This window comes from Choloepus didactylus, chromosome 2, assembly GCF_015220235.1.
Source record: "Choloepus didactylus isolate mChoDid1 chromosome 2, mChoDid1.pri, whole genome shotgun sequence".
In the NCBI taxonomy this organism is placed as follows: Eukaryota; Metazoa; Chordata; class Mammalia; order Pilosa; family Megalonychidae; genus Choloepus; species Choloepus didactylus.
The window spans coordinates 243,226,268-243,254,201 of NC_051308.1; the positions used below are offsets into that span (position 1 = coordinate 243,226,268).

At 61.5% G+C, this 27,934-nt stretch overlaps 1 protein-coding gene across 5 annotated transcripts; it reads left to right on the top strand.

Moving 5' to 3' along the window:
• Positions 1–642: 642 nt before the first annotated feature.
• Positions 643–27,476, top strand: PLEKHG5 (pleckstrin homology and RhoGEF domain containing G5). Of its 5 annotated transcripts, XM_037828651.1 has the most exons (22): positions 643–862; positions 1,724–1,803; positions 17,429–17,558; positions 18,483–18,585; positions 18,957–19,017; positions 19,361–19,452; positions 19,862–19,998; positions 20,226–20,368; positions 20,818–21,027; positions 21,117–21,302; positions 21,606–21,701; positions 22,329–22,379; positions 22,504–22,653; positions 22,980–23,090; positions 23,191–23,340; positions 23,420–23,557; positions 23,639–23,758; positions 25,151–25,283; positions 25,373–25,488; positions 25,590–25,786; positions 26,259–27,038; positions 27,334–27,476. In XM_037828651.1, the coding sequence occupies exons 1-22, from the start codon at positions 859–861 to the stop codon at positions 27,341–27,343; spliced, it is 3,198 nt and encodes a 1,065-aa protein (XP_037684579.1). In that variant the 5' UTR covers positions 643–858; the 3' UTR covers positions 27,344–27,476. The 5 variants fall into 5 exon arrangements, with proteins under 5 accessions (XP_037684579.1, XP_037684580.1, XP_037684581.1 ...); XM_037828652.1 differs by lacking the exons at positions 643–862; positions 1,724–1,803 and adding an exon at positions 6,630–6,777; XM_037828653.1 differs by lacking the exons at positions 643–862; positions 1,724–1,803 and adding an exon at positions 6,861–6,879.
• The last annotated feature ends 458 nt before the right edge of the window (positions 27,477–27,934 follow it).

A 27,934-nucleotide genomic window follows, 5' to 3' on the forward strand; every position in this document is an offset into this window, starting at 1 on the left:
CAGGCGCACGAGGGGGCTACTGGAGGCCGGGGGTGTTTTGTTTCTTGATCTGGGTGCTGGTTATTTTGTGAAAATGTGTTGAGCCGTGCTCACATGGGTGCACTTTTCTGTGTGTATTTATGCTTCAGTAAAGTTGTAGAAATGCGGCCAATGCAGGATGAGGATGAAACAGCAGAAGGGAGCCCACTTCCAGAATCCATGAGGCCTGCTTTCTAACCGGTGTGCTCGTGTGCGTGCATGTGTGTGTGCTCGTGTGCATGCTTGTGTGTGCCGCTGCTGGGGTGGGGGGAGTGGAGAAGGGTGCAGGGAGCTCCCGGACCTGCAGGCCTAGGTGCAGAAAGGCACTATTTCACTCAGAGGTGTGTTTCAGACCAAGTTTTCGAAAAATGCTTTTACCCCCACTTTTCATGAGCTTGCGAAAACGTCTCCAGACCACATCAAAACCATCAGGGCTTCTTTTAATTCGAGGTGGCTCCGGAGGCTGGTGCAGTTTGGGGGTGGGCGGGGCGGGGCCTTGGTCCCGCCCCCGGCGGTTCCGGGAGGGGAGAGGGAAGCCCCTCGCAGCGCTCGGATCCTCCCGGCCTGACGCGCGGCCCTGGGGGGAGCGGGGCGACGGGCAGGGCCGGGCGCCGAGCCCCCGCCGTCCCTGCGCTGCCCCCGCCGCGGGCGGCGCCACCCTCGGGCTCCTCCCGCCGCCCACCTGCCCCCGCCCCGCCGCCGCCGGCGAGGGTCGCGCGGCCGCGGCGCTCCGGGTCCCCCCCACCCCGGGCTCTCCCCCCACCCAGCCGCCGTCGGGCTCCCGCGCGTCCTGCTCGCGGCCCCCGCCGCTCCGAGGTGGCCCGGCGCGGCGCCTCCTCCATGGGTGAGTGCGGGGCCCGCGGCCGCCCCGAGCCCCCGGCGGCTCCGCTGTGCAGGCCCGCGGCCCGCCTCGTCCGCAGCGGCCCCGGGAGGGCGGGAGTGGGGGGCGCCGCGCGGCCGGGGCGGGGGCCAGTGGGGGGCGGGCGGGTCGCAGCCCTTCGGCCGCCCCCTCCCCTGCCGGTCGCCGGCCTAGGAATCAGGGCCCTCGCGCTGAGGCCCGCTTCCGCAGCCCCCAACCCCCATTTCAGCAGCACCCCCCCCATTTCTGCACCCCCCCCCCACCCCCCCACCCCCCGTCAGTGCCCCGGCTGCTGCGCTCCTGCGCCTAGAAAGAGAGGCAGCATGGAGGGGCTAGATTCTGGGTCAAGGATGGACAACAAGGAAAGGGGGAGCCTACCCAGGCCTTTTGGGGAGTCTGTCCCTGAAGGAGCCATGCCAAGGGGACACCCCAGTGGGGGGTGATGTTGAAGCAGGGTTCAGAGGAGATCTTGGATCCCCGGGAGGGCCCCCCTGCAGAGACCCCCAGGGGCACAAGGGTGCTGAGCCCCACTCCCTCCCACACTGGGAGGGGGCAGCTTACTTCCAAAGAGATCCCCCCACTCCCCCTTCCCCCTCCCCCGTGGAATCTGGATAATTTCCCTGGGGAACTGCAGCAAGAAAGGGCTCTGCCAACAGATCGCGGAGCAGATAAGCTGGCATTTAAAAGTGAAAGGGACACTGACCTCCTTTGAAGGGAGGATTGAGGAGACTGCCCCACCCATCCTCTGGTCCCGCAGCCACAGGGGCCCAGGGGAGCCTGGGTGCCCGCTGGGGGTGCCCCCTCCCTGGCCCCTGCCTGCCTAATGACCTCTGTTCCTCTCTGCAGATGACCGGGGCCTGGCTGAGGAGGAGAAGGGGCTGTGCTGTCAGAATCCCGACTGCATGGACAAGGGGCGGGCAGCCAAGGTAGGAGGCCCGTGAGCCTGGGGGGGGGGGCACCGGGGAGCAGGGGCAGGGCTCTAAGCCCCTCTACTCAGGGCCGGCCCCCTGGGGCAACAGGGCATCCACAGGAGCCTGGCTGGGTGTACCACAGTGTCCTCTGTTCAGGGGTGGGTAGAGCCTCAGCATGGCAGGCTGAGGATACAGAGTGGGGGCACTTCTGCGGGGTCCGGGGGAGTAGGGGTGCCCCAAAGCTCTTGCCTGCAGTTCTTGCAGCAGCCCTGGGGTGACAGGAGCTGTGGTCCCTTGTCACAAGGGTGTTCCAGTGCCCGGGTGGCACCCTTCCTGAGCCACTGGGTTTCTCTTCAGGCCTGTGCACAGGACTGGGACACTTAGGAGCTATGTGAGAATGACTGTGGTCCCGGAGCTGATGACAGGGCAGAGAGAAGGGGCTAGTTGGCCCTGGAGTGCCGGGTTCGGGAGCAGACGGTGGGGCAAACATGAGTCAGGGGAAGACAGATAAAAGTGACACCGACTGGGGTTCTGTCTGCCCATCACATGCTGGGCTATGGGCCACGGACTTTCAGTGCCACTGCAGTCCTTGCCGGGGCTCTGCGTGGAAGGTTTCATTCATTGCCTGTTTTCCAGATGAGGATACCGAGGTTCAGAGAGGCCTTGTGATTTGGCAGAGACAGAGCCGGGATTTGAACCCAGATTTGGCCCCTCCACACAGGCATTTGAGTGACAGCAGTAATCACTGTTGCAACTGACCATGCCTGCCAGCTGCAGGAAATTAAAAATGCCACCCTCCCCCTTCCCCTCACCCACATCCCCCCACCTCTGCCCAGACACACGCACATTGATTCTGCACAGGAGGACTGTTCTGGGGGTGGAGAGAGGAGGGGGCGGCCTCCAGTTGCTGTGGCCACCCGGCAAGGGGGCGGCTGTGATGTCAGATGCAAGCTGCTGGTGAGGCTCGTGCCTGGCATTGGGGCTCTGGGGTTGGCTCATTGCCTGTCCCCCAGATGGGGGCTCCTGGCACTGAGCTGTCCTCATCTCCCCCAACTTACATCCCTCCAGCAACCTGCAGAGCACTCTAGCCTCTGCCCAGCCTGAGGGTTGGGACAGGGGGTGGCCAGGCCACACCGCCCCAGCCCCTCCTCTGGGCAGCACCAAAAGCTGCTGCAGTGGCAGGGGTGCAAGGGCCCAGACCGTGCCCAGATGAGCTTTCTTCCAAAAGAGTAGGTGTGGACCAGCCACACGCTGCCGTCTGCTACCTCCAGGCCCCAGCTCCAGCCCGGCCTTGGCCTGCCCAGAACTCAGCAAGGCTGACGGTGGGATCCGCAGCCAAAGGGTCAGCCTGCCTGTGGGGGTACAGCACCATCACCGCTTGAACCGTCTTTGGGATAAATGGCACAAACTCTGAGTGATAATCAGAGGCAGGAGGGCTAGTCAGGGAGGACACCCTGGGGGAGGTGCTTCTGATGGAAGTGAAAACATGGACAGGCAGAGCAGGAGGCAGGGGCCTTCCAGGAAGGGGAAAGGGCTACAGGCAGCTTGCAGAGGCAGGAAAGAAGGGGTGTAAGCAAATCTTGCCAAGGGGTGAGCCTGGTCGGAGCAGGGAGTGAGAGGAGGTGAGTGGTACTCATGATTGCTGAGTAAAAGGAGCAAAAAATATCATTGTTGATGACAATAATAGCCACCTCCGACCAAATGCATTTACATGCCAGGCGGATGTGACACCTCACGCCTGTCTCATTGACCCTTTCCAAGATCTCATGAGGAAAGCATTGTTATCATTCCCACATTACATGTAAGTGGTCTGAGGCTCAGAGAGGGAAAGGCAGTTGCTTATGTCACACAGCATGACAGGCAGGCTGCGTCTGGAGTGAGGCTTGTCTGACCAGGAGCCCCACTCTCACTCTCGAATCAGGATATGACCTGGTGAAAGGGGTTTTGGGAAGTCATTCATTCTTTCACCAAATCGGCTGGTGCCAGGCTCAGTTCTAGGCCCTGGAGGTCTACAGGGAACAAAGCACCTGCCCTCCTAGAGCTGATGTTCTAGCGCTGCTGGGAGGAGGAGACGGAAGGAAGGGCTTTGGGTTGCCAAACTTTCCCCCCCAGGCTGCCTGGGGAAGGGCCCCTGTGAACAGGGCTGGACCCTTCCAATTCTGGGGTCACTCTTGAGGTTTTGTTTGGGCCTCTCCTGGGGCCTGGGGCTTCTGCGATGAATCACACGCCCCACCCTGATTTCTTGTCCTGGGAGCTCACTGTGGAGCAGAACAGTCCTGAAGGGCTTCCTGGAGGAGGCCAACCGGAGTTTTGAGGTTTAAGGAAGCGATGAGATGGAGGAAAATTGGGTGAACAGGGGGAGGGGTACTGGGGCTGAAAGGAGCCAGCATGGCTGGGGGGATGGGGAGAGGGCGGCAGAGCCGACGGGGAGCCCCTTGCATGTCCAGGTAAGGAGTCTGAACTGTATGCATCCCAGGGATGGGAGTGGGGAGTGGTCCCTGGCCCTCCTGGGCTGAGATGCGCAGAGTAGCCACAGGGTCAAAGCCCACCCATTTCCAGCTGTGCGGCCCTGGGCAAGTCACTACACCTCTCTGAGCCTCAGTTTCCTCATCTAGAGTTGTTGACATTAAGAGAGGTCCCTCTCAAGGGCTGAGCCCTGGGCCTGGCCCACCGTGGGTGTTCAGGAGGATGCCAGCTGTGGCACTTCATCTTCCATGCAGGGGGAGAGTGACCCCTGAACTTTGGGTGTGCCCTTCATGCCCTCCCTAAAATCTGAGACCTCCCCTGCTCCATCCCAGACTCCACCCAGTCCCACCCAACCAGATGCATGCATACTGCACACCCCTCATGTTCCCGGGGCTGGTGGAGCTCAGAATCTGGTGGGGAGACCGAGGCAGGGTGACAGCAGTGGGTCTCCCCCCTGCCCTCCTGCTGCCTGACAGGATCGGGCAGACCAGCTCCTGGCTGGACACTGGACACTGCATTTGAGGGGGCAAAAGATTTGGGGTTTGTAGCTTGGAGATGGGGATCTCAGGGGACCATTCTCAAATAAAAGTGATGACTCTAGCAGCCACCATTCCTTAATGCCTACCTAGTGTGTGCCGAGCCCTGCTTTAGTGCTCACAGCCGGTTCCTCGTCTCGTCCTCACACCCACCCTGCGCAGCAGAGACTGGCCCAGTCTCCATTTTATAGACGAGGATCCTGAGGAGCAGGGAGGCTAGATGACCTGACAAGGCAAGGCCAGGACTCCCACCGGGTCTGTCGGACCTCAGAGTCCTCCGTTTCTAAGGCACCGGTAGGGGGAAATGGAAGTGAGTTTTTCTGCATGGTCCTTTGGGAGGCTCCGGCAGGATCCCTGGTGAGGTTCCAGGGAAGTGAATTTGAGTGCAGTATAGGGAAGAGTTTCCAACAACTGGAGCTGTTTCCCGATAAGAGGTAGTGAGCACCCCATCTCTGGAAGTATTCAAGAGACAGAATGGAATGTGTAAAGGGGATTGCAGTATGGCGTGGAGGTTGGATTTGATGACCTCAGAGTTCCTTTCTTAACAATGGGCTGTGAAGTGGCAGAGATGAGTCAGGGTGTGTGTACGGGAGGGTGGGGTGGTAGAGGGGTGGGGGGTGGCCATGATAAAGACCCGAGGACCTGCAGAGGAAGGGGTGGGTCCGAGGTCCCCGTGGAGAAAGAATGGGCAGGATGTAGCGAATAATGGGAGGAGGGTGTCGCCTCTTCTCCTGGGCGACACTTTGGAGGCAGGATGCCCCAGGCCAGGGGTACCTTTGGGACTGGCCAGGTTTGGGGGCAGGGAGGGGGTGGTTTCTTTGGCGGTTACTGGTCTGTTTCCATGCTGCTCAAGTGTAGATGGGTGGAGAAAGGGGGCATGACCAAAGAGGCAAGGCTTTGTCTTATTGTGTTTTGGGGGAAGCAGAAGGCCTGGAGCTCCTGGAGGCAGGGACAGAGTAGCCTGCCAAGATGAGTTACCCTGGCCCAGGCCCAGCCCAGGGAGGTCGTCGCTGCCGGAGGCCTGGGTCTGATCACAGGCCAGAGGGAAGGCCATCTAGCTAGGGTGAAAGTGCTGGAAAACACCAGTGGGCCGAACCCCCTCCCCCTGCCCCCATCCTTGAACCCTGCAGTGGTGTGGATCAGGCTGCACTTTCCAGCCCAGGCCTGGCTCCAGAGGGTGGTGAGCTTGGTGTGGGGGTTGCCTGCCTCCTCCAGGTGGGAACCCCTGAACCTCCGCAGCCCCCACCTGGTCCTGCCCGGGGTGTAGTTATCCAGAACCCCGGCTGCTAAGAGAGGAGAGCTGGAATCCACCAAAGGGTGGAAGGGCCCCCTTTATTAGACCATACCAGGCATGGACCAGAAAAAAAGAGGGGGCGCAAAGAAAGGCGGGCACGTTTTTGGGGCGCAGTAGAGGGCGCCGAGTCCAGCTAGTTATAGTGAAGCGGATGCAAGCGCAGCTGCCGGCGATTCCCCCGGCGCGGTCGGCGCGCGGACCCCTCCGCCTGCCCCCGGCGGCTCCTCTCGCGGGTCTGGGCAGCTTCCTGTCGCGGTCCCTCGCGGGGGGCAGCCAGCTCCCGTCTTCAAGCCCAGGCTAATGATCAGGGACTTTGAACTTCATGTTCATTTGTAAGCGGCCAGCCCTCTCGGGCACAGTGATCCCTCCCCACGCGGCCCTGACCCTAGATCACCCCCAAGCGCCGCCCGGGCTTCCTGCCACCCCCCAGTACCGCGGCGCGCGCGGGCCCCTTCCCGGGATCCCTACGCTCCCCCGTCCCGGCCCGGCCGCGCCGATGGTACGTCCCGGCCCTCCCAGGTGGTAGCGCCCGCGCCGGCCTACCGTAATTCCCCGACGTCCCGCGCCCCCAGCCGGCGCAGAGGCGACTGAGCCCGCCCCGGGGCTCCGGTCCCTCGAGCCCCGCACGCCCTCCTGGGCTTTGGCAGCCTTGGCCGGAGCCCCAGCCACGGGGGAGGAGCCCGCCGCCCCAGGGTGAGTTTCGTGGAGACCAGGGCCCGGACCGGGGTGGGCCTGGGCGCCAGGACCCACTCGAGTCAATGGACAGAACCCGGAGTGGAGGGCCCGGGCTTGCAGGTGGGCATCAGTGGGCGCCACTGGCTCTACCTCCATTTACTTGCTGGTGAAATGGGCTCAGGCACCCACCCCCTCCTGGCTTAGGCTCAGAGGTATGGTCGTGAGGAGTCTGTGGGGCCCCAGTCCTGGGGTGGGGGCTGTTGGTGAGACCGGGGGAGCCCCGAGGGGCCTTGGCGCCGGTGGTTGGGGGGCACTGCCGGCCCTGCCCCATCCCGGCATCCCGGAGTCGGTCCAAGGCGGAAAGTCCTCTCGTGGCCGGGAGGGGGCGCACGAGTCTGCGCTTCAGGCCATCTGCGCCAAGCCCCGACACCCTTTGGGGGGCTGGAAAAAGAGGAGGACCAACAAAGCCTTGACAGGCTCGAGACTGCCTTGATGGAGGACGGGAAATGGAGGCTGAGGGGGCCCCTGGGCCCTATAAATGACCTATTCACCTCTGGGTTTGGGAGTTCTTGGGGTGGTTTACCATACCCTGCCCCTTGGCCACATCCAGTCACTAGGACCCAGCGGCCATCCCGAGATATAAAATTGTAGCCAGCTTGCCAGTGCCCTCTGCCCCACGGGGAGCCAGAGGCTGGGGAGGGGAAGAGGCCCCAGAATGGGATTTTCCCAAGCCCAGGCACATGCCCTGGCTCCCAGTCCCCCCCGAGGGCTTTCTGTGGGCCCGGGGCAGCCAGGTGCCTGGAGTTGCTGCTGGCAGTGATGCAGGGGGTCACCGACTCCCGCCTCTCCCTCTCTCCCCAGCGCTGGGTCCCAGCCTCTTGCCCCACCCCGGGCCCAGGACCACTGCACTGGGGAGGAAGGAGCCTCCTTGTCTTCTGGACCTGTGTTGTGGGCCTGGCCTGTGGAGAGGTTCCCTGCACCCCGGCCGTCTGCCCAGCGCAGCACAGGGTCCTGGGGTAGGCTCTGCTGCCAGGGGTGAGGCCCAGGCCCGAGCAGCCAGGTGGGCAGTGCCCCAGGAGTGAGGAGGAAGGCAGAGCAGCCTGGCAGAGCTGGTATCGCCCTGGCCAACCTGCCCCCACATGCAGCCTCCACCCCTGGATTGCCAAGGTGTGGGGTGGGGCCTTGGGGTGGCAAGCTCCCAGGGGAGCTAAGCCTGGGTGGGGAGCCCCTGGGCAGGGGAGTCCCTGCAGCCTGGGTGCCTGACTTCAGTCCCCAACCTCACCCCAGATTGGTGGTGTCTTCTGGACAGACCAGGCTGGGGACTCCAGCCCGTAGTGGGGGTGGGGATGGCCATGGGTCTCTGCTTTTCTCAGGCTGGGGAGATGGCACTGGGGGTGGGGTGGGGCTAGGGGCTCCTGCCTTGGAGGCTCCATTATTCATCAGCCCCAGCATCTGGTTTCTGGGTATCAGTTTCAACAAGCCGGCCCTGACTCATGAGCCTGGAGCTGGGGCTGGGCCGGGGAGGGGCCCCCTCCCCAGGGAGTCAGGGGCTGGGATCTCTGGGGCCTGCTCATTAGCTATGTCAACTCCCTGCCAGAGAGAGGAGGGGGTCCCCAGGATCCTGCTGAGGCCCTTCCCCCTTCCCTGGTGCAGGGACAGGGGTTCCTGTCCTCTCCCAACTCTGCAGGCTCCTTAGCCCTGTATTCTCGGCCCTGGGGCAGCAAGGCCCTGGCCCCCTAAGGAGCTGCCCCCTGCCCGGGCTGGAGGACCCGAACAGCAGCATGACTCAGGGATGGCCAGGGTCCAGCAGGGGTCCCAGTGCCCTGGTGACCGCCACTGACCTGTCCCCACCCAGCCCTGGTGGTCTCCACTTGATGCTGCCTTGGGGATCCACCCTGTCCCCAAGGGGGTGGTCCTCTGATACCCAAACCACCAGTAAACTGGTCTCCGTGTCCCCCTGTTCCCCATGTCTGAGGCACAGGGAAGTGGCCAAGAGCACAGACATCTGTTTCCCAAAGTCTGCAAGTCACGCAACTTCTCCAAGCCTCTGTTTTTTCAACTGTTAAATGGGGATAGCATCTCCCTCCTTGGGAGGAGTGACTGGGACTCACTGCCCACAGCTTCTGGGACAGGCCTGGCACTTGGGGAGTGCTCGGTGGTGGCAGCTGTTGGACTCTTAGCCTGGCCAGCCTGTGGGGCAAGCAGCAGCAGGGGCAGGGGCCCGGGGAAGGCCTACCAGGATTGAGGTGGAAACTGACCTGCCCAGGCCCGCAGGCCCCAGAGCAGGGAGGCCGGGGGGGGGGGGGGGGGTGGGGCAAGGCCAGCCTTTGGTTGCCGGGTGGGGAAGGCTTTGTTGACCACTGACCACAGGGAAGGACATCCTGGCCAAGACCTTCCCTGCCCCCATGTCCTTTTCTGGCACGAAGACCCCCTCCATCCTGCATTCATTGATTGTTCTGCGTGCCAAAGATACAGGGAGGGTACAGCAAGAACGAGCCAGCCAGGCCCTGCCCGCTGGAGAGGACAAACTAGTGAAGAATGATAATAAAAAAAGTGAACAAATAAATAATTCCAGGTTGTAATAAATGCTAGGAAGAAAACAATTCAACTTAAGGGGATTGCGAGCGGGAGGGTGAGGGGCTATTAGAGTTTGAGAGGAGGATGAAGCCTCCTTGGGGAGCTGACATTTAAAGCGGGCTGGGTGCCAGCCCTTTGAAGGTTGGGGTGCAGGGTGTTCCAGGCCTGGAGAAGGCAGAAGTAAAGGCCCTGCACTTGGGGAGATGTAGGGAGGGCAGGCCAGCTGGGGGGCATGGGAGGAGGGGCTCACCCCCAAAGCAGTCTGGCGGGGATCTGATTCAGAGCAGTGGGAAGCCACTGGAGGGTGTTACCTGGGGGAGCACCTAATGGGGTGTTAGTTTGCAAAGACTCTGCTTTCTCCGAGGACAGGGAATGTCACCTCTAACAAGCGGCCGCCCCCGCCCCCAAGTCATCTTCAGAGACCTCTGCGCTGCCCCCTCACCCCACCGGCTCCCATCCCGAGCCCCAGAGTCGGAAGTCTGGGTTTCGGCCCTGCCTGTGGGCCCCTTTATGTCACTATCACCTTATCCCCCCGCGGTGAATGGGGACCTCGGTGCCTGCCTCCGCGGGGGTGAGGGAAAGCCCTCTGACAACCGCACGGCGGGGACCCCGAGCCCACGCCCCGGCCCCACGCGGCTCCTCCTCCCCTCGGCTCCGCTGAGCGCCCCCTGGCGGTGGGACCTCGAGCAAAGCGACGGGGCTGCGGGCTTTCCCCGACGGCCGCGGCCTCACCCGGCCCCGCGGGGGCTCCTAAAGGCCCGACCCCTCCGCCCGCGCCAACCCCATCGGGGTCACGGGCCCCCCGCGCCGGCCTCCCCCGGCTCTTCTGCCTCCACTACCGGCCTGGGCAGTGAGAGTATTTGAAAGTAGCTGACGTGTGTGTCTGTGTGTGTGTGTGTGTGTGTGTGTGTGTGTGTGTGTTTGAAAGTAGCTGACGTGTGTGTGTGTGTGTGTGTGTGTGTGTGTGTGTTTTCAAAGTAAGTTTTTTAACAAAGATATTAAAAATCACTCTTGTGTTGAAAAAGAAAAGTGCTGCCTGCTCAGGCTTTGAGGTGGGGGCCCTTGGACTGGGAGGAGGGGGCCTGGTGGGGGACGGGGGAATGAGTGACTGGGGGGTGGGCGCCTGGAGGGGCCAAGCGGGGGTCTGGGGTCCGAGGATCCGGAGGGGTGCGCGTCCCTGGCCCGGCAATGCCGCGCCGCACACCCATCCTGGCCCACTCCTCACTGCTTCCAGCATTCAGGGAGCTCCCGGGGTGAGGATCTGAGGCGGGGGTCTCCAAAACGGAAGGGAACGGGCTAAGATGTCCCTCGGATCGGAGGGCCCTCTGAGCCCCGCACGTGTGCCCTGGGGCTACTGGGGGTCGCAGCCGAGAGGGGCTCCCCGGGGCTGGGCGGAGGGCGGGGGTCCGAGGATCTCGAGGGGTAGGTTCCCCCGACCCGGGCGTGCCGCACCCCCCACCCATGCGGGCCTGTTCCTCCGCCTCCCGCATCAGGGTGCTCTCTGGGGAGGAGGCAGGCCCGGGAGGGGCCCCCCGAGTCCCGGACGCTTGCGCGGGGGGAGGGGCGGGTGGGTGCGAGCGGAGCGGGGCGCCCGCGGGGCCGGCCGGGGGTCTGAGGGCCCGGCGGGGACGCCGCGGTCCCCGGAGGAGTGTCCCCGGCCCGGGGCTCCCCCGCCCTGGGGTCCCGGCGCGCGCGGCCGGGGGCGGGCGCGGCCGCACAATGGCAGGAAGCGGGGCTCGGCGCTTTGTCCGGCCGGCGGCGCAGACCGCCGCTTCCTCCTGCCGCCATGGGGACGGGTCCCGGCGTCTCTGGGCGCCGAGCGGCCTCCAGGCCGGGCCCGGGGCTGCCCTCCCGGGACCCCGAGCCCCCCGGGGCCGGGGGTCGCCCCCGCGACGGGGAAGGCCAGGTACGAGGAGCGGGGCTGGGGGCCGGGCCTGGGCGGGGCGGCGGCGCGATTGCGGGGTTCTGTCCTCGGCGGGTCCCCGGGGGGGTGGGCACACGGCGGCGAGCCCCCGCCTGGGCTGCACACCGTGCGGGCGGGTCCCAGGCCCCCAAGAGCCCCCCCCCCCCACACACACACACACTGAACCCAGCGGTCCAGGCCGCCGATGCTCCTGCCGACCCCTGGCCTTTGTGTCTGGGACTGGGCGGGACACACCTGTGGGGCCCGGCCCGCGGGGGGCACCCCTCCCCCTTTCCTTCCTCGGCTCCGGCCCTGCCCCCGCCCACCTCCCGCCACCAACAGGCCCCCGTTTGTCCTTTGGCCTCTGGCCCCAGCCCTTGAGTGAGCAGGGAAGAGTGGCTTCTGGCGCCCTGATCCACGCTGGGGCTTCCTTGAGTGACCTAGTTCCCCCAGGAGCCCCCCACCTTTATTTGTAAGGCTGTGCCCCCTCTGCTGCCTTTGGGGGCACAGCCGTGATTTGGCTGTGTCCCTCTCACACCAGTGGGCTCTGCCTTCCCTTAGCTTGAGTCCTGAGAACTTTGGCTCCTGCTCTCTGCTGGCAGGAGTGGCTGGGGGGCAGTAATGGGGGGGGCACCTGGGCCAGAGAGAAGGGGCCCAAGAGTCTGGCTTTGGGGAGGGGCAGCCCACTTTAGTGCTGGGGAGCCGCCCCCCACCCCGGAGGGAGCTGTAGAGACCTGTGATTTGGGGATGGAGGTGTCAGCCCAAGGGGGCTTGGCCTCCCATTTGGGCTTGTGGTTCCCTCTGGGGTTTACCGGAAGCTCATCCTGAACCAGACCTGCTTGGTTAAGTCTGGAAACATCCCAGCTGGTTCAGCTCCTGGGCCTGACACTCACGCTGCCCTTGGTGCCCCTGAGCAGGGGCTGCTGGGAGGATGGGGCAGCTGAGGTCAGCCTAGGCTACCCGGCTCCGCTCTTTCACAGTGGCTGAAGCAGGAGCAGTGTCTTCTAGAGTCTTCCGAGGGAGCCCCGGGTCTCCCACTAGTAGTGCTCAAATCTTTGCTGCATATTGTATCTGCCAAAAGGGGGTGAACCTTTGTGTAAAATCTGCCTGATACTGGATTTGTTTAAAAATGAGACTGTGGCACAGAATTGGGGGCTTGGGTTGGAAGGACCCCGGAGACCCGTCTCAGGACATACTCACCCCCTGCACAGGCTCCAACCTGTGGTGGGCCAGGGCCTGGGTAGGTCTGCAGCCCATGTCCCAGCGCCAAGCCTGGCACTGGGAAACTGGGGAGACCAGGAGGGGGTTACAGGGGGTGCCACACCAGGCTGGATGCAGGGGAAAGAGGGCTGCTAAGCAGACAGACTCTGGGGTCCTGATAAGAGGGGGCCGAAGTGGAGCAGATACCTTCCTGAGTCGCAGCTTGGGGTCGCAGAGTCTCAAAGCCAGACCCTCTTCTCAGCAGCGCCCTGGGGATGTCGGGAGAGGCACAGAGCCTTGGTTGACCACAGCTGTCTTCAGACTTTCTTTAGCAGCAGGATGCTAGTAGATTAAGTAAAGATGGAAACAACTGCTCTGGCTGAGTGGAGCTCAGTGGACTGTCCCTCACCCCTGCCTCCAGCTCTAGGACAAGACACAGTTGGAAACCACTGGTGAAGGGTGTGGGAAGTGACACTGTGTGGACAGTTGTGCACGCCTGACACTTGAGCTGTCACCAGGTATCTGGTTCACAATGTCCATAGCTGCCTGCCCAGGGCAACCCCCGCCTCCCCCACCAAAAGCAAGTGGGCCTCTGGGTGACCCTGTCCACTGCTCAGTCTGTCACCCACTGTCTGCATTTCTGTGCCCCAGTTCCCTTTTCTATCCAATGGAGGAGTGGATGGACACAGGAGCCAAGACAGCGAAGATCAAACTGTGGTTTTTTTCCTCCTGCCCCCCCTAGCCCCTTAGGCTGACCTGAGGCAAGCGTCCCCCACTCATCTCTCCCTTCTCAGATACCGAAGAGATGTTGTGTGTGGTGTTCAAGGACCAAGGGCAGGAGCAGTACACACTGGGTTCAAGTCCTGTCTCCACTGGCTGTGTGACCTTACACAAGTTACTTAACCTCTCTGAGCCTCACCTTCCTCGTCCTAAAATGGGCTCTGTAAAATAGGATGAGAGGAAACGGCACATGTAAAGCCTTCATGCAGCCCCAGGGACCACATCATGGATGGAGATCAGACGTGCCCCCCTCCTCCCTGCCTCCTGGGCCATCCCCACCCCGTCTGTCACCTCTGCTATTGCTGAGAATGCCCTTACATTTAGGATTTTTTTGTTTTATTTTATTTGTTTATTGTGGTAAGGTATTCAATGTGAAAGTTCCCGTTTTAGCCACTTTCAAGTATAGAGTTCAGTATCCCTGACTCAAGCTTTTCCATCACCCCAATCAGAAGTTCTGTACCCATGAAGCTTTAACTCCCCCATTCCCCGCCGCCCCCTGCCCCACCCCCCATAGCCTGTAATCTTCTTTCTGTTTCTGTGAATTTGCTTATTCTAGAGTGGAATCATGCAGTATCTGTCCTTTAGTTTCTGGCTGATTTCCCTCAACATGCGGTTGCCAAGGTTCGTCCGTGTTGTAGCGTGCATCGGAACTGCATGCCTCCTTGTGACCGAATCACATCCCATCATAGGGATGGACCACCTTTCCTCTGTCGATGGACACTTGGGTTGCTCTCACCTTTTGGCTGTTGTGAATAATTCTGCAATGACCATTGGTGTAAAAATTTCTGTCTGAGTCCCTGTTTTCAGTTCTTTGGGGTTACACCTAGAAGTTCCCTCATCTTGAAAATCTCCTAGCAGGCCTTCCCCAACCAACACCTTCCCAGTGGCTCTCCATTGCCCTAATTAATTAAACATGTGGATGGAGAGGCTGGGAGATACGGCAGTGAACCAGACAAAAATCTGTCCTTGGGACAATGTGGTGGAGGCGACAAAGTGAAATGCGTGGAATGTTGGATGGTCAGCGCTAAGGAGGGAAAATGAAGCACAGCGGGGAGGGGCTGTGGGGGAGCTGGACAGTCAGGGTGGGGGAGGCGGATTTCAAGTAAAGACTTGCAGGAAGGCAGGGAAGGGAGGGAGCTAGGGATTTTGACACTGGGGGGAAAAGCATTTCAGGCAGAGGGACTAGCAGATGCAAAGGCTCAGAGGCAGGAGGATGCCTGAAGGATCACATCAGAGAACAACCAGGAGGCTAGGGGTGGGTGGCGGGGGGACAGTGAGCAGGAGGGAGGATTCGGATGGGAGGCCCAAGTAGCAGTGATGGGACTTTAGCTTTTACTCCGAGTGAGACAGGAAGCCATTGGGGGTCTTGGGTGGATATAATGTGGCTCCTGTTTGAGCGAGATGCACTCTAGCTGCTTGGGGGGCACAGTCTGGGGGGGGGGCCAAGGTAGAAGCAGGGAGATCAGCCAAGAGGCCATTTCAGTAACCCAGGTGAGAGGTGACAGGGGCTGGGGCAGGCTGGTGAGACAAGGTCGGGTTGAAGCCACAGCTATCAAAGGTGGAGCTAAAGGACTGACTGGGCTTGGGGTCTAACAGAAGGAGTCGAAGGTGACCCCAAGGTTTCTGGTCTAACAACAAAAGAACGGCATTTCATTCATTGAGATGGGGCAGCACAGGGTGAAGTTACGGAGCTCACTTACAGACACGTTTAGTTTAAGATGCTTGTTCCAGAGTCTGGGGAGGTGTGCCAGTTTGAATGCATTATGTCCCCCAGAAAAAGCCGTATTCTTTGATGCAATCTTGTGAGGCAGACATAATAGTGGGGATTAAGTTGGAATGTTTGGATTCGGAGATACGCCCCACCCAACTGTAGATGATAACTGATGGGATATTTCCATGGAGGTGTGGCCCCGCCCATTCGGGGTGGGCCTTGATCAGTGGAGCCATATAAATGTGCTGACTCAAAGAGAATGAACGGAGTGCAGCTGGGAGTGATGTTTTGAAGAGAAGCAAGCTTGCTAGAAAGGAACGTCCTGGGAGAAAGCCGTTTTGAGGCCGGAGCTTTGGAGCAGACGCCAGCTGCCTTCCTAGCTAACAGAGGTTTTCTGGACACCACTGGCCATCCTCCGGTGAAGGTACCCGATTGCTGAGGTGTTACCTTGGATGCTTTGTGGCCTTAAGACTGTAATTGTGTAGTGAAATAAACCCCCGTTTTATAAAAGCCTATCCATCTCTGGTGTTTTGCATTCTGCAGCATTAGCAAACTAGGACAGGAGGGGTCTCGGCTGGAGGTTTGAATGTGGGAGCCCTGATGATGCAGATGGTGTTCAAGTGGCAAGTCCTGGTGAGGTCAGCGGAGAGTGACTGGAGACAAAGAGGTCCAAGGAGAAGACGATGAGCAAGGACACAGTGAAAGAGCCCGGGAAGGAGCAGCCGGAGAAGTGGGAGGGAAACCAGGGGAGTGTGGGGTCCCGGGACCATGGAGCCCAGAAGTGGCAAACGCTGAGTCAGCTGAGAACAGACTCTTGGTTTTAGCAGCATGGGGGTCATGGGTGGCTTGAGAACTTGAGAAGAGTGGGTGTGGTGTGACGGCGAGGGGACAAAAGTGTGATTGGAGAGGGTTTGAGAGCAGTAGAGGAATTAGACAATCAACCATCAAGGTAATAATTGATTTCGGTGAAAATCACCAGTGGATGCTCAAACCCATGGCTGTGGGATGATTGGGGGAACAGAACTTCATTAAGCGTCATCCCACAGATTACGTATTAATTACCAGGAGAACAAGGCACTTGACAAGGAACAGAGAGACCCGGTGGACATCCCCCTGCCAGGTTATTGTGTGGCTTCATGGGTCACCCAAGGAGGACACGAAGTCAGCTCTGTGCAGTCCCTGCCCAAACGCTGAACCCAAAACTACCCTGAGGGCTGTCCAACAACCCCAAATTGAGGGGCTTTCTGCCAGTCCACTGGCTTGGATTCTTGAAAAATGTCAATGTCATGAAAGACAAGAGAAAACAAAAGTCTGGGGAATTCATTCTTAAAGGTATAAAGAGACACAAGCAACCAAACGCCAGGTGCGATCCTTGATTGAATCCTGGATAGAGGAAAAAATCTATAAAGGACAATATTTAAACAATTGGGGAAAGAAACATGAATATAGACAATATAGTATCAAAGTTAAATTTCCCGGATGTGACATTCCCTTGGGGTTTTGTGGGAGAAAGTTCCTGTTCTTAGGAGAAGCATGCTATTGTGACTTCTGCCACAGGAGAGGGGAGGAGGAGAAAGAAAGAGAACACAAGAGAGAAGGCAGAGGCAGCAAAATGCTAACCAGTGGGCAATCTAGAAAGGTCTGTGGATGGCGTTGTACTCTCCTTATAACTTTCCATAGGTCTGAAATATTTCCAAAAAGTAGGGGAAGATAAAAAGAATGGGAGAGAAAAGGAAGTCACCCCTAAGGAGACTGTTCTAAGGAGTTTGGCTGTAAAGGGGGAGGGAGAAACGGGGTGGCTGCAGGGAGAAGTGTTTTTATAGATGGAGGAGTAGCCTGTTGGTGTAGTGATGAGAAGGAGCCCACGGAGAGGGGACATTCAATGATGGAGTTGAGGAAGAGTGCTGAGCAGTGTCGCCCCAGTCCCCTACCCCCATTCCTTCTGGCAGGGCAGGGTCTTGGCGCCTGGGGGCCCCCCCCGAGATTGGGGTGGTTCTGGGTCCTGGCACCAACATGGGTCAAGGGGAAGGCGCAGTGGTGGTAGCTTGGGGACCAGCTTCGGAAGGTTTCTGTGTGTCACTGGGGAGGGCTGTTGGAGGTTGGAGGGCAGAGGAGACCGGAAAGTCTCCAGGAGAATGGGGCAGAACTGTCCAGGGCAGTGGGGCAAATCCCACCCGAGTCACCTGGGCACTGTGTGGGTCCTCGGACACTGCCATGACCACTCTCGGACTCCCCATCACCCCCATCTTGGGAACTCATGTCAGGTTTGCTGTTCTGAGGGCAGGAGAGCCCCAGGGGGAGGCACAGACGGGGTGATCCAGCCCAGGGGCCTGCACCCAAGGTGGCCCGGGCAGTGCTGGCCTCCCTGGTTCTTTCTGTGCCATCCCGGCCGGGCTGTGCTTTCCCCCGTGTCCCCACTGTGGGTGGCTGGAGCCCTGTCTACCCCAGCAGGGTCCCCGTGGGACACAGCCTGACCCCCGCCTGCCCTCCCCCTGCAGGTATGCCACCACGTCGACTGCCAGCAGCTGCATCGCCGGGGGCCCCTCAACCTCTGCGAGGCCTGTGACGGCAAGTTCCACTGCGCCATGCAGTATGACGGGCACGTCCGCTTCGACCTGCCACCCCGAGGTGACTGCTGCCCCCCGAGCTGCCGGCCAGCTCTGGACCCCTTCTCTGGGGGGCAGTGTTGTGGTGACTGTCGTGTGGGGGGCCATCGGAAGCGTACGTCAGCTGCGGCTCCTGAGGTTCTGCAAAAGGCAGGGTGGGGGCCGAGCCCCCTCTCCTGAGCAGGCCTGTCTCTACCGGGGCTGGGTCCTTCTCGCTGGGTCTGCACCTCCCACCCCACCCCTATGAGGCCCCAGCCCAGCACGGAGAAGGACCCCTTCTTCCCAGCTCTGCCTGTCCTCAGGGCAGGGGACAGTCCCTGTGCTGCCGCAAATCCTCCGAGCCAGGCTGCTGCCCCGGGAGAGGAGGTGCAGACTGGGGGGTGGGGTCAGAAAGAGACAAGACGCCCCCCCACTGAATAGGGACCCTGCCCAGAGCCCCCTGGCTGTGCTCAGGTGGTTTATGGGCACCCATGCCTGGCAAGAAATGCCACCCTTCTCTCCTTTCTCAGCTGAGCGGAGGGTGGGGAAGGACTTTCGGCTCTTCCAGGGCCCCTGGGTGGCCGAGTGGGGTCCCAGCAGTGCGGGAGGGGAAGCCTGCTGGGAAGAGCCCTGGACTTTGCTGACTTCTTACAGCTATCCCAGAGGCAGGGCTTTGTCATCCCATTTTATAGAAGGGTAAACTGAGGCCACCAATGGATTCCTATTGGGGGGCATCACCTGGAGTGTCACCCACAGCCCTTGTGCACTTTTGGATCCGGGGATGGATGATAAGCACAGACTGAGTTGTCCCTCCCCTCACAGAACCCAGGGGCCATAGCTAGTTTGGGGGGGGGTTGGAACCCCAGGATCGGTGATAGGCTGGGAGCCCTACAGAGCTGGCCAGATTGAGGGCTAAGGTGGGGCCAGGGGGTGAGCAGGCACTAGCCTCTCCCCCTTTACCCCAAAGGCTCTGTCCTGGCCCGGAATGTGTCCACCCGCTCATGCCCACCGCGCACCAGCCCTGTGGTGGACTTGGAGGAGGAGGAGGAGGGCTCCACTGATGGCAAAGGGTAGGTGGGGGCAGGGCAGATGCCCCGCTGGCTCTCAGATCGGAGGTGCAGGGACCACAAGCTCCGGTGCCTTCCCCCTAGAGGGGCTGACCGGCAGACCCCTCCCCACCCCTGCCGGGCCCTGATTCCTGGGCAGGGGCCAGCCTTGACGGGGTCTGGGGTCAGTGCCACGGACCTGGCACCACCGGCCTGTGGTGGCCACCAGAGGGCGCACTGCTGCTTGTCGGCCCTCACCTGCCCCAGGGCACCTGAAGTACCTGGTAACCTGGAATGGGGGAGGGGGTAGGAAGGCAGCCATGGCCCCCATCACACCCCCCCACACACCACTCCAGGCCCACTGTCACCTCCAGCCTCTGCCCTCACCCCTATAGGGATGGAAGGAGCACAGGCCTGAAACTCTCCAAGAAGAAAGCCAGGAGGAGACACACAGATGTAAGGGGCGCCCCCACCCCCCCAGGGCTGGGAGAAGGGGCTCCCAGACAGCCCCCTGCCCCTCCTGGGCCCTTTTCTTTCCCCAAGGCTGGGCCTCCCCACTCTGAACTCCAGGACAAGGGACGGCACCTGGAGTGAGTGGGCCCCCACTGCCACCCCACCCTGCAGCCCAGCGCTCTCCACCTCAGCCCAGGCCAGGGGTGCCTCAGGAACCCCCTGCAGGAGGGGAGCTGGGGATGAGGCCCGGATGGAGGGGGCCTGGGGCGATCCCTGCTGTGCGCTTCCCTGGGGGGTCGCCATCCTGGAGGAGGGCTGGGAGCAGCTCACCCATGTGTCCTCTCAGGACCCGAGCAAGGAGTGCTTCACCCTGAAATTTGACCTGAACGTGGACATCGAGACAGAGATCGTCCCAGCCATGAAGAAGAAGTCGCTGGGGTAGGGCCTGGGGGGCTGAGGACAGGCCTGGACAGGGGGTGTGAGGGGGAGGGGTGGCGTGGCCTCTGCAGGTGTGACTGTGACTGCGTTGGCCTGTGAGCGAGTGAGTCCCCACACCTGCTTTCACACTCAGGTGGGTGTGCACACCTGCCGAGGGGACAGGTGATGGGGGTCCATGCACCTGAGCTTCCCCACCTGGCCTACCTGGCCCAGTATCTGGGTACGGACAGTTGTGGGGCAGTGTCCGCCCTGGTGTGCAGACGTGTGAGGGCAGGGGCCGTGTGCCAGAGGCGCGGGAACCTGTGGGCAGGTGTGGAGGTGTGTGTGGCCTCCCTTCTCTGCCGGGGTTGTGGATGGGGTGGGGCTCTGGGGCTGCCCTCTGACCTGAGGCACCGTGTCCTGGGGGCAGGGAGGTGCTGCTGCCCGTGTTTGAGAGGAAGGGCATCACCCTGGGCAAGGTGGACATCTACCTGGACCAGTCCAACACCCCCCTGTCCCTCACCTTTGAGGCCTACCGGTTCGGGGGACACTACCTGCGGGTCAAAGGTGAGCAGCGGGCTCCATGGCCCAGTGGGGCCACTGGCTGGGCCTCCCAGAGCGAGAAGCTTCTTCCCAGGCTCAGGTTGCAATTGGCCGTGGCCAGGCTCATTTCCATACAGGTGTCTCCGCTGGGCTGCAGGGGCAGGTGCTGGCAGGGTGGATCCCCAGGGCAGAGGGCTAGGGCCCGGATCCCAGGGCTGAGGCCCTCTCCTTGCCCCCGAACACCACCCCAGCCAAGCCCGGGAGTGAGGGCAAGGTGGAGCAGGGGGTGAAGGACTCCAAGTCTCTGAGCCTGCCGATCCTGCGGCCCGCCGGGACAGGGCCCCTCGCCATGGAGCGCGTGGACCCCCAGCGCAGGGAGAGCCTCGACATCCTGGTGAGCAGGAGGGGCTGTGTCAGGGCGGGGGTGGGGAGGGGCCGCGGCCTGGAGTCTGCACACCAGCTCATCCGACCTCCCAGGGACGTCTGTTTGGGCCCCCCTGCTCCCTCTTGGAGCTTTCATTTCCTCTTCCGGAAAACCGGGCTGGCTCTGAGAGTAGGGGCCCCTCTCTGGATCTTAGCCACCCCAAAGGGATGGGTCTCATCTCTGAGGCTCTCCTAGTGGCCCCACCGTCACTGTGTGCGTCTCTTCATGGCTGGGGGCGGCAGTCCAGGTGTATCTGCATCTGGACCTCCCAAGCTCCTGATGAGATGGTGGCATCCCAGGGCAGGGGTGCAGAGAGTCCACACACACATCCCAGGCCGGCCCAAGCTCCTGGAAATCCCCCATGGGGTGGGGCCAAGGAGACTGGGGTGGCCTCGGCTTGACTGCCCCTCCCTGGCCAGGCCCCTGGCCGCCGCCGCAAGAACATGTCGGAGTTCCTGGGGGAGGCGAGCATCCCGGGGCAGGAGCCTCCCGTGCCCTCCAGCTGCTCCCTGCCCAGTGGCAGCAGTGGGGTCACCAGCAGCGTAGGCAGTGACAGCTGGAAGAACCGGGCGGCCAGCCGCTTCAGTGGCTTCTTCAGCTCTGGCCCCAGCACCAGCGCCTTTGGCCGGGTATGTGCCCTGTGGACCCTGGAGCAGGGCAGCTGGCTGGTGTCTTTGCCGACCTCTGACCCCTGATCCTGACCGCTGTCTCTTCCCAGGAGGTGGACAAGATGGAGCAGCTGGAGAGCAAGCTGCATGCCTACAGCCTCTTCGGGCTGCCCAGGCTGCCCCGGAGACTGCGTTTTGACCATGACTCCTGGGAGGGGGAGGAGGACGAGGATGAGGAGGATGATGCCTGCCTGAGGCTGGAGGACAGCTGGCGGGAGCTCATGGATGGGCACGAGGTGGGGCAGCCCCTCCCCTCCCTCCTCCTCTGGGCAATGGGGACATTATCCTGGATGTCCCATGAGATGGCCCTGCTGGACTGCTGTTGTCCTTAGCCCACTTTGGGGAAACTGAGGCCAGGAGAGATGCATCGTGTCATGTGACCACCTCAGTGACAGAGGCAGCCCCAGCCTGGGGGGTCTGGACTCGGACGATCTGGGTGGTGGCGAGGGTGACCCTGCTCCTCTCGGGAACCTCCGTGTCCCCCCCTGGAAAACGAGCAGGTTGCACTCAGGGTAGCTCACCCTCCCTCCCCTCCCCAGAAGCTGACCCGGCGGCAGTGCCACCAGCAGGAGGCGGTGTGGGAGCTTCTGCACACAGAGGCCTCCTACATCAGGAAGCTGCGGGTGATCACCAACGTGAGTGTGGGGGTGCACCTGGCCAGGGTCCGCTCCAGTACCCACTCCCCCACCCCCAGCATCTTTCTGGGCGGCCCCTGAGTTGAGGGTGGGCTTTTCTAGAAGAGACAGAAAGTCAGAGAAGGGCTGTCCCCTGAGGAGGAGGTGATTCCCAAGGGCCTGGGAGGGGCTTGGGGCAAGCAGCTGGGTTGAGCTGAATTGACACAGGTCAGGCCGCCTCTTTCCTACTTCATTCCGCTGGCGAAGGCCAGGTGCCCAGCAGCCCACACTCGAGAGGGGGGCAGAGTAGAGGGCACTGGGGGAGGGGGTGTGCAGGCACTTCCACCCAGAGGGAAACCCTGTCCTGAGTTTGGGAGTTCAGGGAAGGCTTCCTGGAAGAAGCGCCCTCGGAGTGAAAGCCCAAGGCCGAGCCCGGGGAAGAGGTGGAGGAGAGCGTTTCAGAGCTTCCCTCCAGGTGGGGCCAAGACGGGGTGACCCCCAGGTGGGCTGTGGGGGCTGGGCCTTTCCTTGGGGTGTGGAGCCTGAAGGACCTTCTCCGTCTCTGGCTGCCTGCTGTATAAGAAGGGGTCTGGGTGGGGCTTCGGGGCTGGGACCACTCCCCAGCTGCAGCTTCCCTTGCCTCCGCAGCTGTTCCTGTGCTGCCTCCTGAACCTGCAAGAGTCGGGGCTGCTGTGCGAGGTCCGGCGGGGCTGGGGGCGGGGCCTGGCCCCGGGGGTCGGAGCTGGCGGGGGATGGGGGGGTGGGCAGTAGAGGGCGCGGGGCTGGCAGGGGCGGGGCCGACCTCACCTCCCGCCCCGCCCAGGTGGAGGCGGAGCGCCTGTTCAGCAACATCCCCGAGATCGCGCGGCTGCACCGCGGGCTGTGGAGCAGCGTGATGGCGCCGGTGCTGGAGAAGGCGCGGCGCACGCGGGCGCTGCTGCAGCCCGGGGACTTCCTCAAGGGCTTCAAGATGGTACGGGCGGGGCTGGGCGCAGGCGGGGACACTGAGGCAGGGCCGCGGAGCCCAGAGAGCTCACGGCCCAGTCACATCCATCTGCCCATCACCCAACCAACCCCGGGTTCCCGGAGGTCAGGATGCCCAGGCACCGCCGGCGTTGGCACGCCCACCTGGCCGTCTGTCTACACCTGCTGCCTGGCCGAGGGTGGTCCTTTCCGCTGAGGCCCAGTTTCCTCACCTGGAAAGCAGGGGCCCCGGGGCTCTTAGGGGGATGCAGTAAGAAGGGGCTCGGGAGCCCCGGCCAGGGGTGACGTGTCCGGTGCTTCTCCCGCCTGCGCCAGTTCGGCTCCCTCTTCAAGCCCTACGTCCGGTACTGCGTGGAGGAGGAGGGCTGCATGGAGTACATGCGCGGCCTGCTGCGCGACAACGACCTCTTCCGGGCCTATGTCACGGTGAGGGGCTGGGCCCCACCTGGGCTGCAGGTGCCAAGCGGGGGGCGGGGCGGAGCGCTGCGGAGGCGGGGCCTGCCCTGATCCCCGCCCCGCCCCGCAGTGGGCGGAGAAGCACCAGCAGTGCCAGCGGCTGAAGCTGAGCGACATGTTGGCCAAGCCCCATCAGCGGCTCACCAAGTACCCGCTGCTGCTCAAGTCGGTGCTGAGGAAGACGGACGAGCCGCGCGCCAAGGAGGCCGTCGGCACTATGGTAACCGGGCCGGGTCCTGCCCCGCTCGTGGGCCCTCCCCGGCCCCCTCCCGGGCCCTGACGCCCTCGCCCGCCCCCAGATCGGCTCCGTGGAGCGCTTCATCCACCACGTGAACGCGTGCCTGCGGCAGCGGCAAGAGCGGCAGCGGCTGGCGGCCGTGGTCAGCCGCATCGACGCCTACGAGGCGGTGGAGGGCAGCAACGACGAGGTGGACAAGGTGGGCGCTGGGCCTCTGCGGGGAGGAGAGGGCCCAGGCGGGACCCCAGACGCCCCCTCCAACCACGCCCCTCTCCCCCAGCTCCTGAAGGAGTTTCTGCATCTGGACCTGACCGTGCCCATCCCCGGGGCCCCCCCGGAAGAGACGCGGCAGCTGCTGCTGGAGGGGAGCCTGAGAATGAAGGAGGGGAAGGATGGCAAGGTGACTGGGAGCCCTCGCCCTGCCCCTCTTGCTCTGTGGGTGCATCCCCCCTTCCTGGGGACCTCCTTTGCAACAGGTAGATGGCAGCTCAGGCACCCCCGATTTCTTTGTGGTTCTGATGGGTTGGGATGGGGTGGGAATTCGTCTGCAGTTGATTTTTCACAAATACAGCAGTTCACCCGTGCAGGTGCTAGTCTTGCCCTGTGGGCTCCTAGGTGGGAGAGGCACAGAGCCTGCCACTGGACTATTAATCCTTCCGGCACTGCGTAACCAGGAGCCTGCAAATTGTGGATTTTTTTTTTTAATATTAACTTATTAGAAGTTGTTAGTTTTATTTTCAAACACTCCATAGTTGCCAAACATACTCTACCTCCCTCCCCCCCATCTTCTGGTAACTTGTAATCTACTTTCTGTCCTGGCCAATTTGCTATTTCTAGACATCTTTTATAAGTGACATCATGCAATATTTGTCCTTACGTGCCTTGCTAATTTTGCTGAGCATTATGTTTTCAAGGTTTTTCCATGTTGCTGCATGTTCAGAACTTCCTTCGTTCTTTTGGCCGAGCAGTATTCCATTGTGTGTATATATACCACATTTTGTTAATCCATTCATTTGTTGATGGACACTTGGGTTGTTTGTACCTTCTGGCTATTGTGAATAATGCCATCCTAAAAATCGGTGTACAAATATTTTTTTGAGGCCCTGTTCTCACTTTCTTTGGAGTATATACCTAGAAGTGGGATTGCCGAGTCATACGGTAATTCTTTGTTTAACTTTTTGAGGAACCATCATATTGCTTTCCACGTGGCTGCACCATTTTACATTCTCACCAACAACACATTAAGTTTCGATTTCTCTGCATCCTCTCCAACACTTGTTATTTTCTGTTTTTTTTTTTTAGTAACGGCTATCCTTGTGGGAGTGAAGTGGCATCTTCATGTAGTTTTGATTTGCATTTCCACAATGGCAAATGATGTTGAGCATCTTTTCAATATGTATTTATTCTGGATATTAAGCCCTTATCTGATATGTGGCTAGCAATTATTTTTCCCTATTCTATGAGCCGTGTTTTCTCTTTCTTGATAACATCCTTTTAAAGTCAGACTTATCTATTGTTTCTTTTGTTGCACGTGCTTTTGGGATGGAACCTAAGAATCCATTACCAAATTCTGTAAATATTAACTTTTAAAGTGAAATAAATCATAAGTGCATAACTTGATGAAAGAAAATCACCTTATCCATTTTAATTTTTCTCACAGGTTCATTTTGGGGGTGGAGAAGTATTTGTCAAAATGTGAAGGCCCCTGGGGTGGGTGCTGTGGCGGCAGGCCAAGTGTCCCTGCTGATGCCCCGGCCCTGTCCCCCAACGGCCTCTGCTGCCCCTCACACAGATGGACGTCTACTGCTTCCTCTTTACGGACCTCCTCCTGGTCACCAAGGCAGTGAAGAAGGCCGAGAGGACTAAAGTCATCAGGCCCCCGCTGCTGGTGGACAAGATCGTGTGTCGGGAGCTACGGGACGCCGGTGAGGATCCCCCGGCCCCCTGCTCCCGGGCAGGGCCGCTGATGGGAAGGGGTCATGGTCACCACTGACCCGGGGCTCTCCCTGATCAGGTTCCTTCCTCCTCATCTACCTGAACGAGTTCCACAGCGCCGTGGGGGCCTACACGTTCCAGGCCAGCGGCCAGGCCTTGTGCCGGGGCTGGGTAGATGCCATTTACAACGCTCAGGTGAGAGCAGAGTGGGGAGCAGTGGGCGGGGCAGGTGGGGTAGCCTGGTGGAGGCCGCTGCTCAGAGCCTGTCTGCCCCTGCACCCCCGCCCCACCCACAGAACCAGCTGCAGCAGCTGCGTGTGCAGGAGCACCCAGGCAGCCAGCAACAGTTGCAGAGCCTGGAAGAGGAGGACAATGAGCAGGAGGAGGAAGAGGACGAGGAGGACGAGGAGGAAGACAGGGAAAGTAGTACTTCTGCTGCCAGCTCGCCCACCATCCTGCGCAAAAGCACTGACAGCCTTGACTCCCAGCACTGGTGAGCTCCAACCCAGAACCCCAAGGCCACGGCCACTGACACCAGGCAGCATCCTGCACTTCTCAAGGCCTCGCGTTGCAAACCTGAGAGGCATGTGTGCACATGTGTGTGTTTGTGGGGCGCTCTGTCTCAGACCAGAGTCAAGGCAAGGATGGCAAGATGGCAGTTTCCAACTTGAGTGCCAACTCTGATCAATGGCGGGGAGCTGCCTGGAGGATTCTGAGACCGCCCCTAGTCTCAGCAATAAGGAGTGCTGCTATCCATTATTGATGTCTGTGGTGGGCACAGCAGCTGGGAGATCCTGCTGGTGGTGATCCATTATTGAGGTCTGGTGGGCACAGGAGCTGGGAGATCGGATACCTGTGCCACCTGCTTGCCACGCCCAAGCCTCTGTGCCCTGCCTGGCCCAGGGTCACACCAGACAGTCTCCATGTCCTTTGGCTGGGCTGACTCTCTCCCCTGGGTCCCACAGTGCCTCGGACGGCTCCACAGAGACCCTGGCCGTGGTGGTGGTGGAGCCTGGGGAGACTCTGTCCTCACCCGAGTTCGAGGGCGGCCCCTTCAGCTCCCCATCAGACGAGACCTCCCTGAGCACCACTGCCTCATCCATCACGCCCACCAGCGAGCTGCTGCCCCTGGGCCCGGCGGATGGCCGCTCCTGCTCCATGGACTCTGCCTACGGCACCCTCTCCCCCACCTCCCTGCAAGACTTCGTGGCCCCAGCCCCTGCGGTGGAGCCGGTGCCCCAGCCCCCAGAGTTGCCACAAGCCCCCTCACCCCCACCCTCACCCCGCCTCCGCCGCCGCACCCCCGTCCAGCTGCTGCCTCGCCCACCTCACCTGCTCAAGTCCAAGTCTGAGGCCAGCCTCCTCCAGCTGCTCTCAGGGGCTGCCACCCGTGGGGCACCCCCAGCCCCCAGCCGCAGCCGATCGGAGCTCTGCCTGGCCACCTCACCCCCTGGTGCTAGGACTCGGGGATCCCCTCAGGAAGCTGGGTGTAGCTGGGATTGCAGGAGTGCCCCAAGCCCTAGCAATGGCCCTGAGCTGTCAGAGCTGGAGGATGGAGCCAGCTGCCCAGCCTGGGCGCCTCCAGGCCCCGCCAGGAGAAGGTGCAGGGCGCTGCCCCCAGGGACCTCACCCGGGGTCCAGCCCGAGCACCCCCCTGGGATCTCTGCCCAGCACAGGAAACTGACCCTGGCCCAGCTCTACCGAATCAGAACCACGCTGCTGCTGAACTCCACGCTCACTGCCTCGTGAGTGGCTGGGCCTGGGGGCGGGCGGGGGGCCTGGCGCGTTGGCATTTCTGGGGTCCCGAGCCCAGGTCGTGGTAGGGGCAGTCATGGCTGGGAGCAGGTGGCTGTTGGGGATGGTGAGAGGTGTGGGAGCCTGAGACCTGCTCCAGGACCCTGACGGGCAGGGGGTGGGGTGTCTGTGGGGACCACTGAGGCAAGGGCCCGAGGAGTCAGTGGGGAGGAGAGGGTGGTCAGAGCCCCTCCGTGGATGGCATTAGCCGAGGAACACCTGACTCTCCTGTCCTCTCCCCTGTAGGGAGGTCTGAGCAGAAGGAGGCCCCCAAGGGTGCCACTGACCAAGGGACAGCAGACAGCATGTGCCTCCTGGGGGTGGCCAGGATCCCCACCTGCCACCCTGGGGCCCGATTTGCACTTTGTCGGACTGGACGGAAGGATGGAAGCAGGGGAGCCCTCAGCAGGGCCCGGGTTTCAGTACCCCCCCAGATGCCACCCTCCTGCCTCCACCCTCGCTCTCTTGGACCCCAGGCCTGCCTGGGCAGGTTCCCTCACCCCCCACTCCCTGAAGTTCCCAGCTCCCCACTCTGGGCTGGGCTCCTGGGCTTGGGATCCCAGGCTGCCCCTCCCACGGCCCCCTCCCCTGGTCCCAAACCAGATGGCCCCGCCCCCCTCCCTCCTTCCCAGGTGGGCTCTGTGTAAAGTTGCGTATTTATTGAGGTTTGGTTCTTTTATAAAGACTTGCATAGACTCTACTTGAAAGCGTTCTTTGCTTTGGGAACCCAACCCCTTCCAAAAGCAGGGGGGCCGTGAGCTGGGGGTAGGCTCCTTTTCTATCCTCTTGTACCGCCTACCTCTGCAGTGGGTCAGGACTGGAAGGGACAATGGAAGCAGCAGTGAAG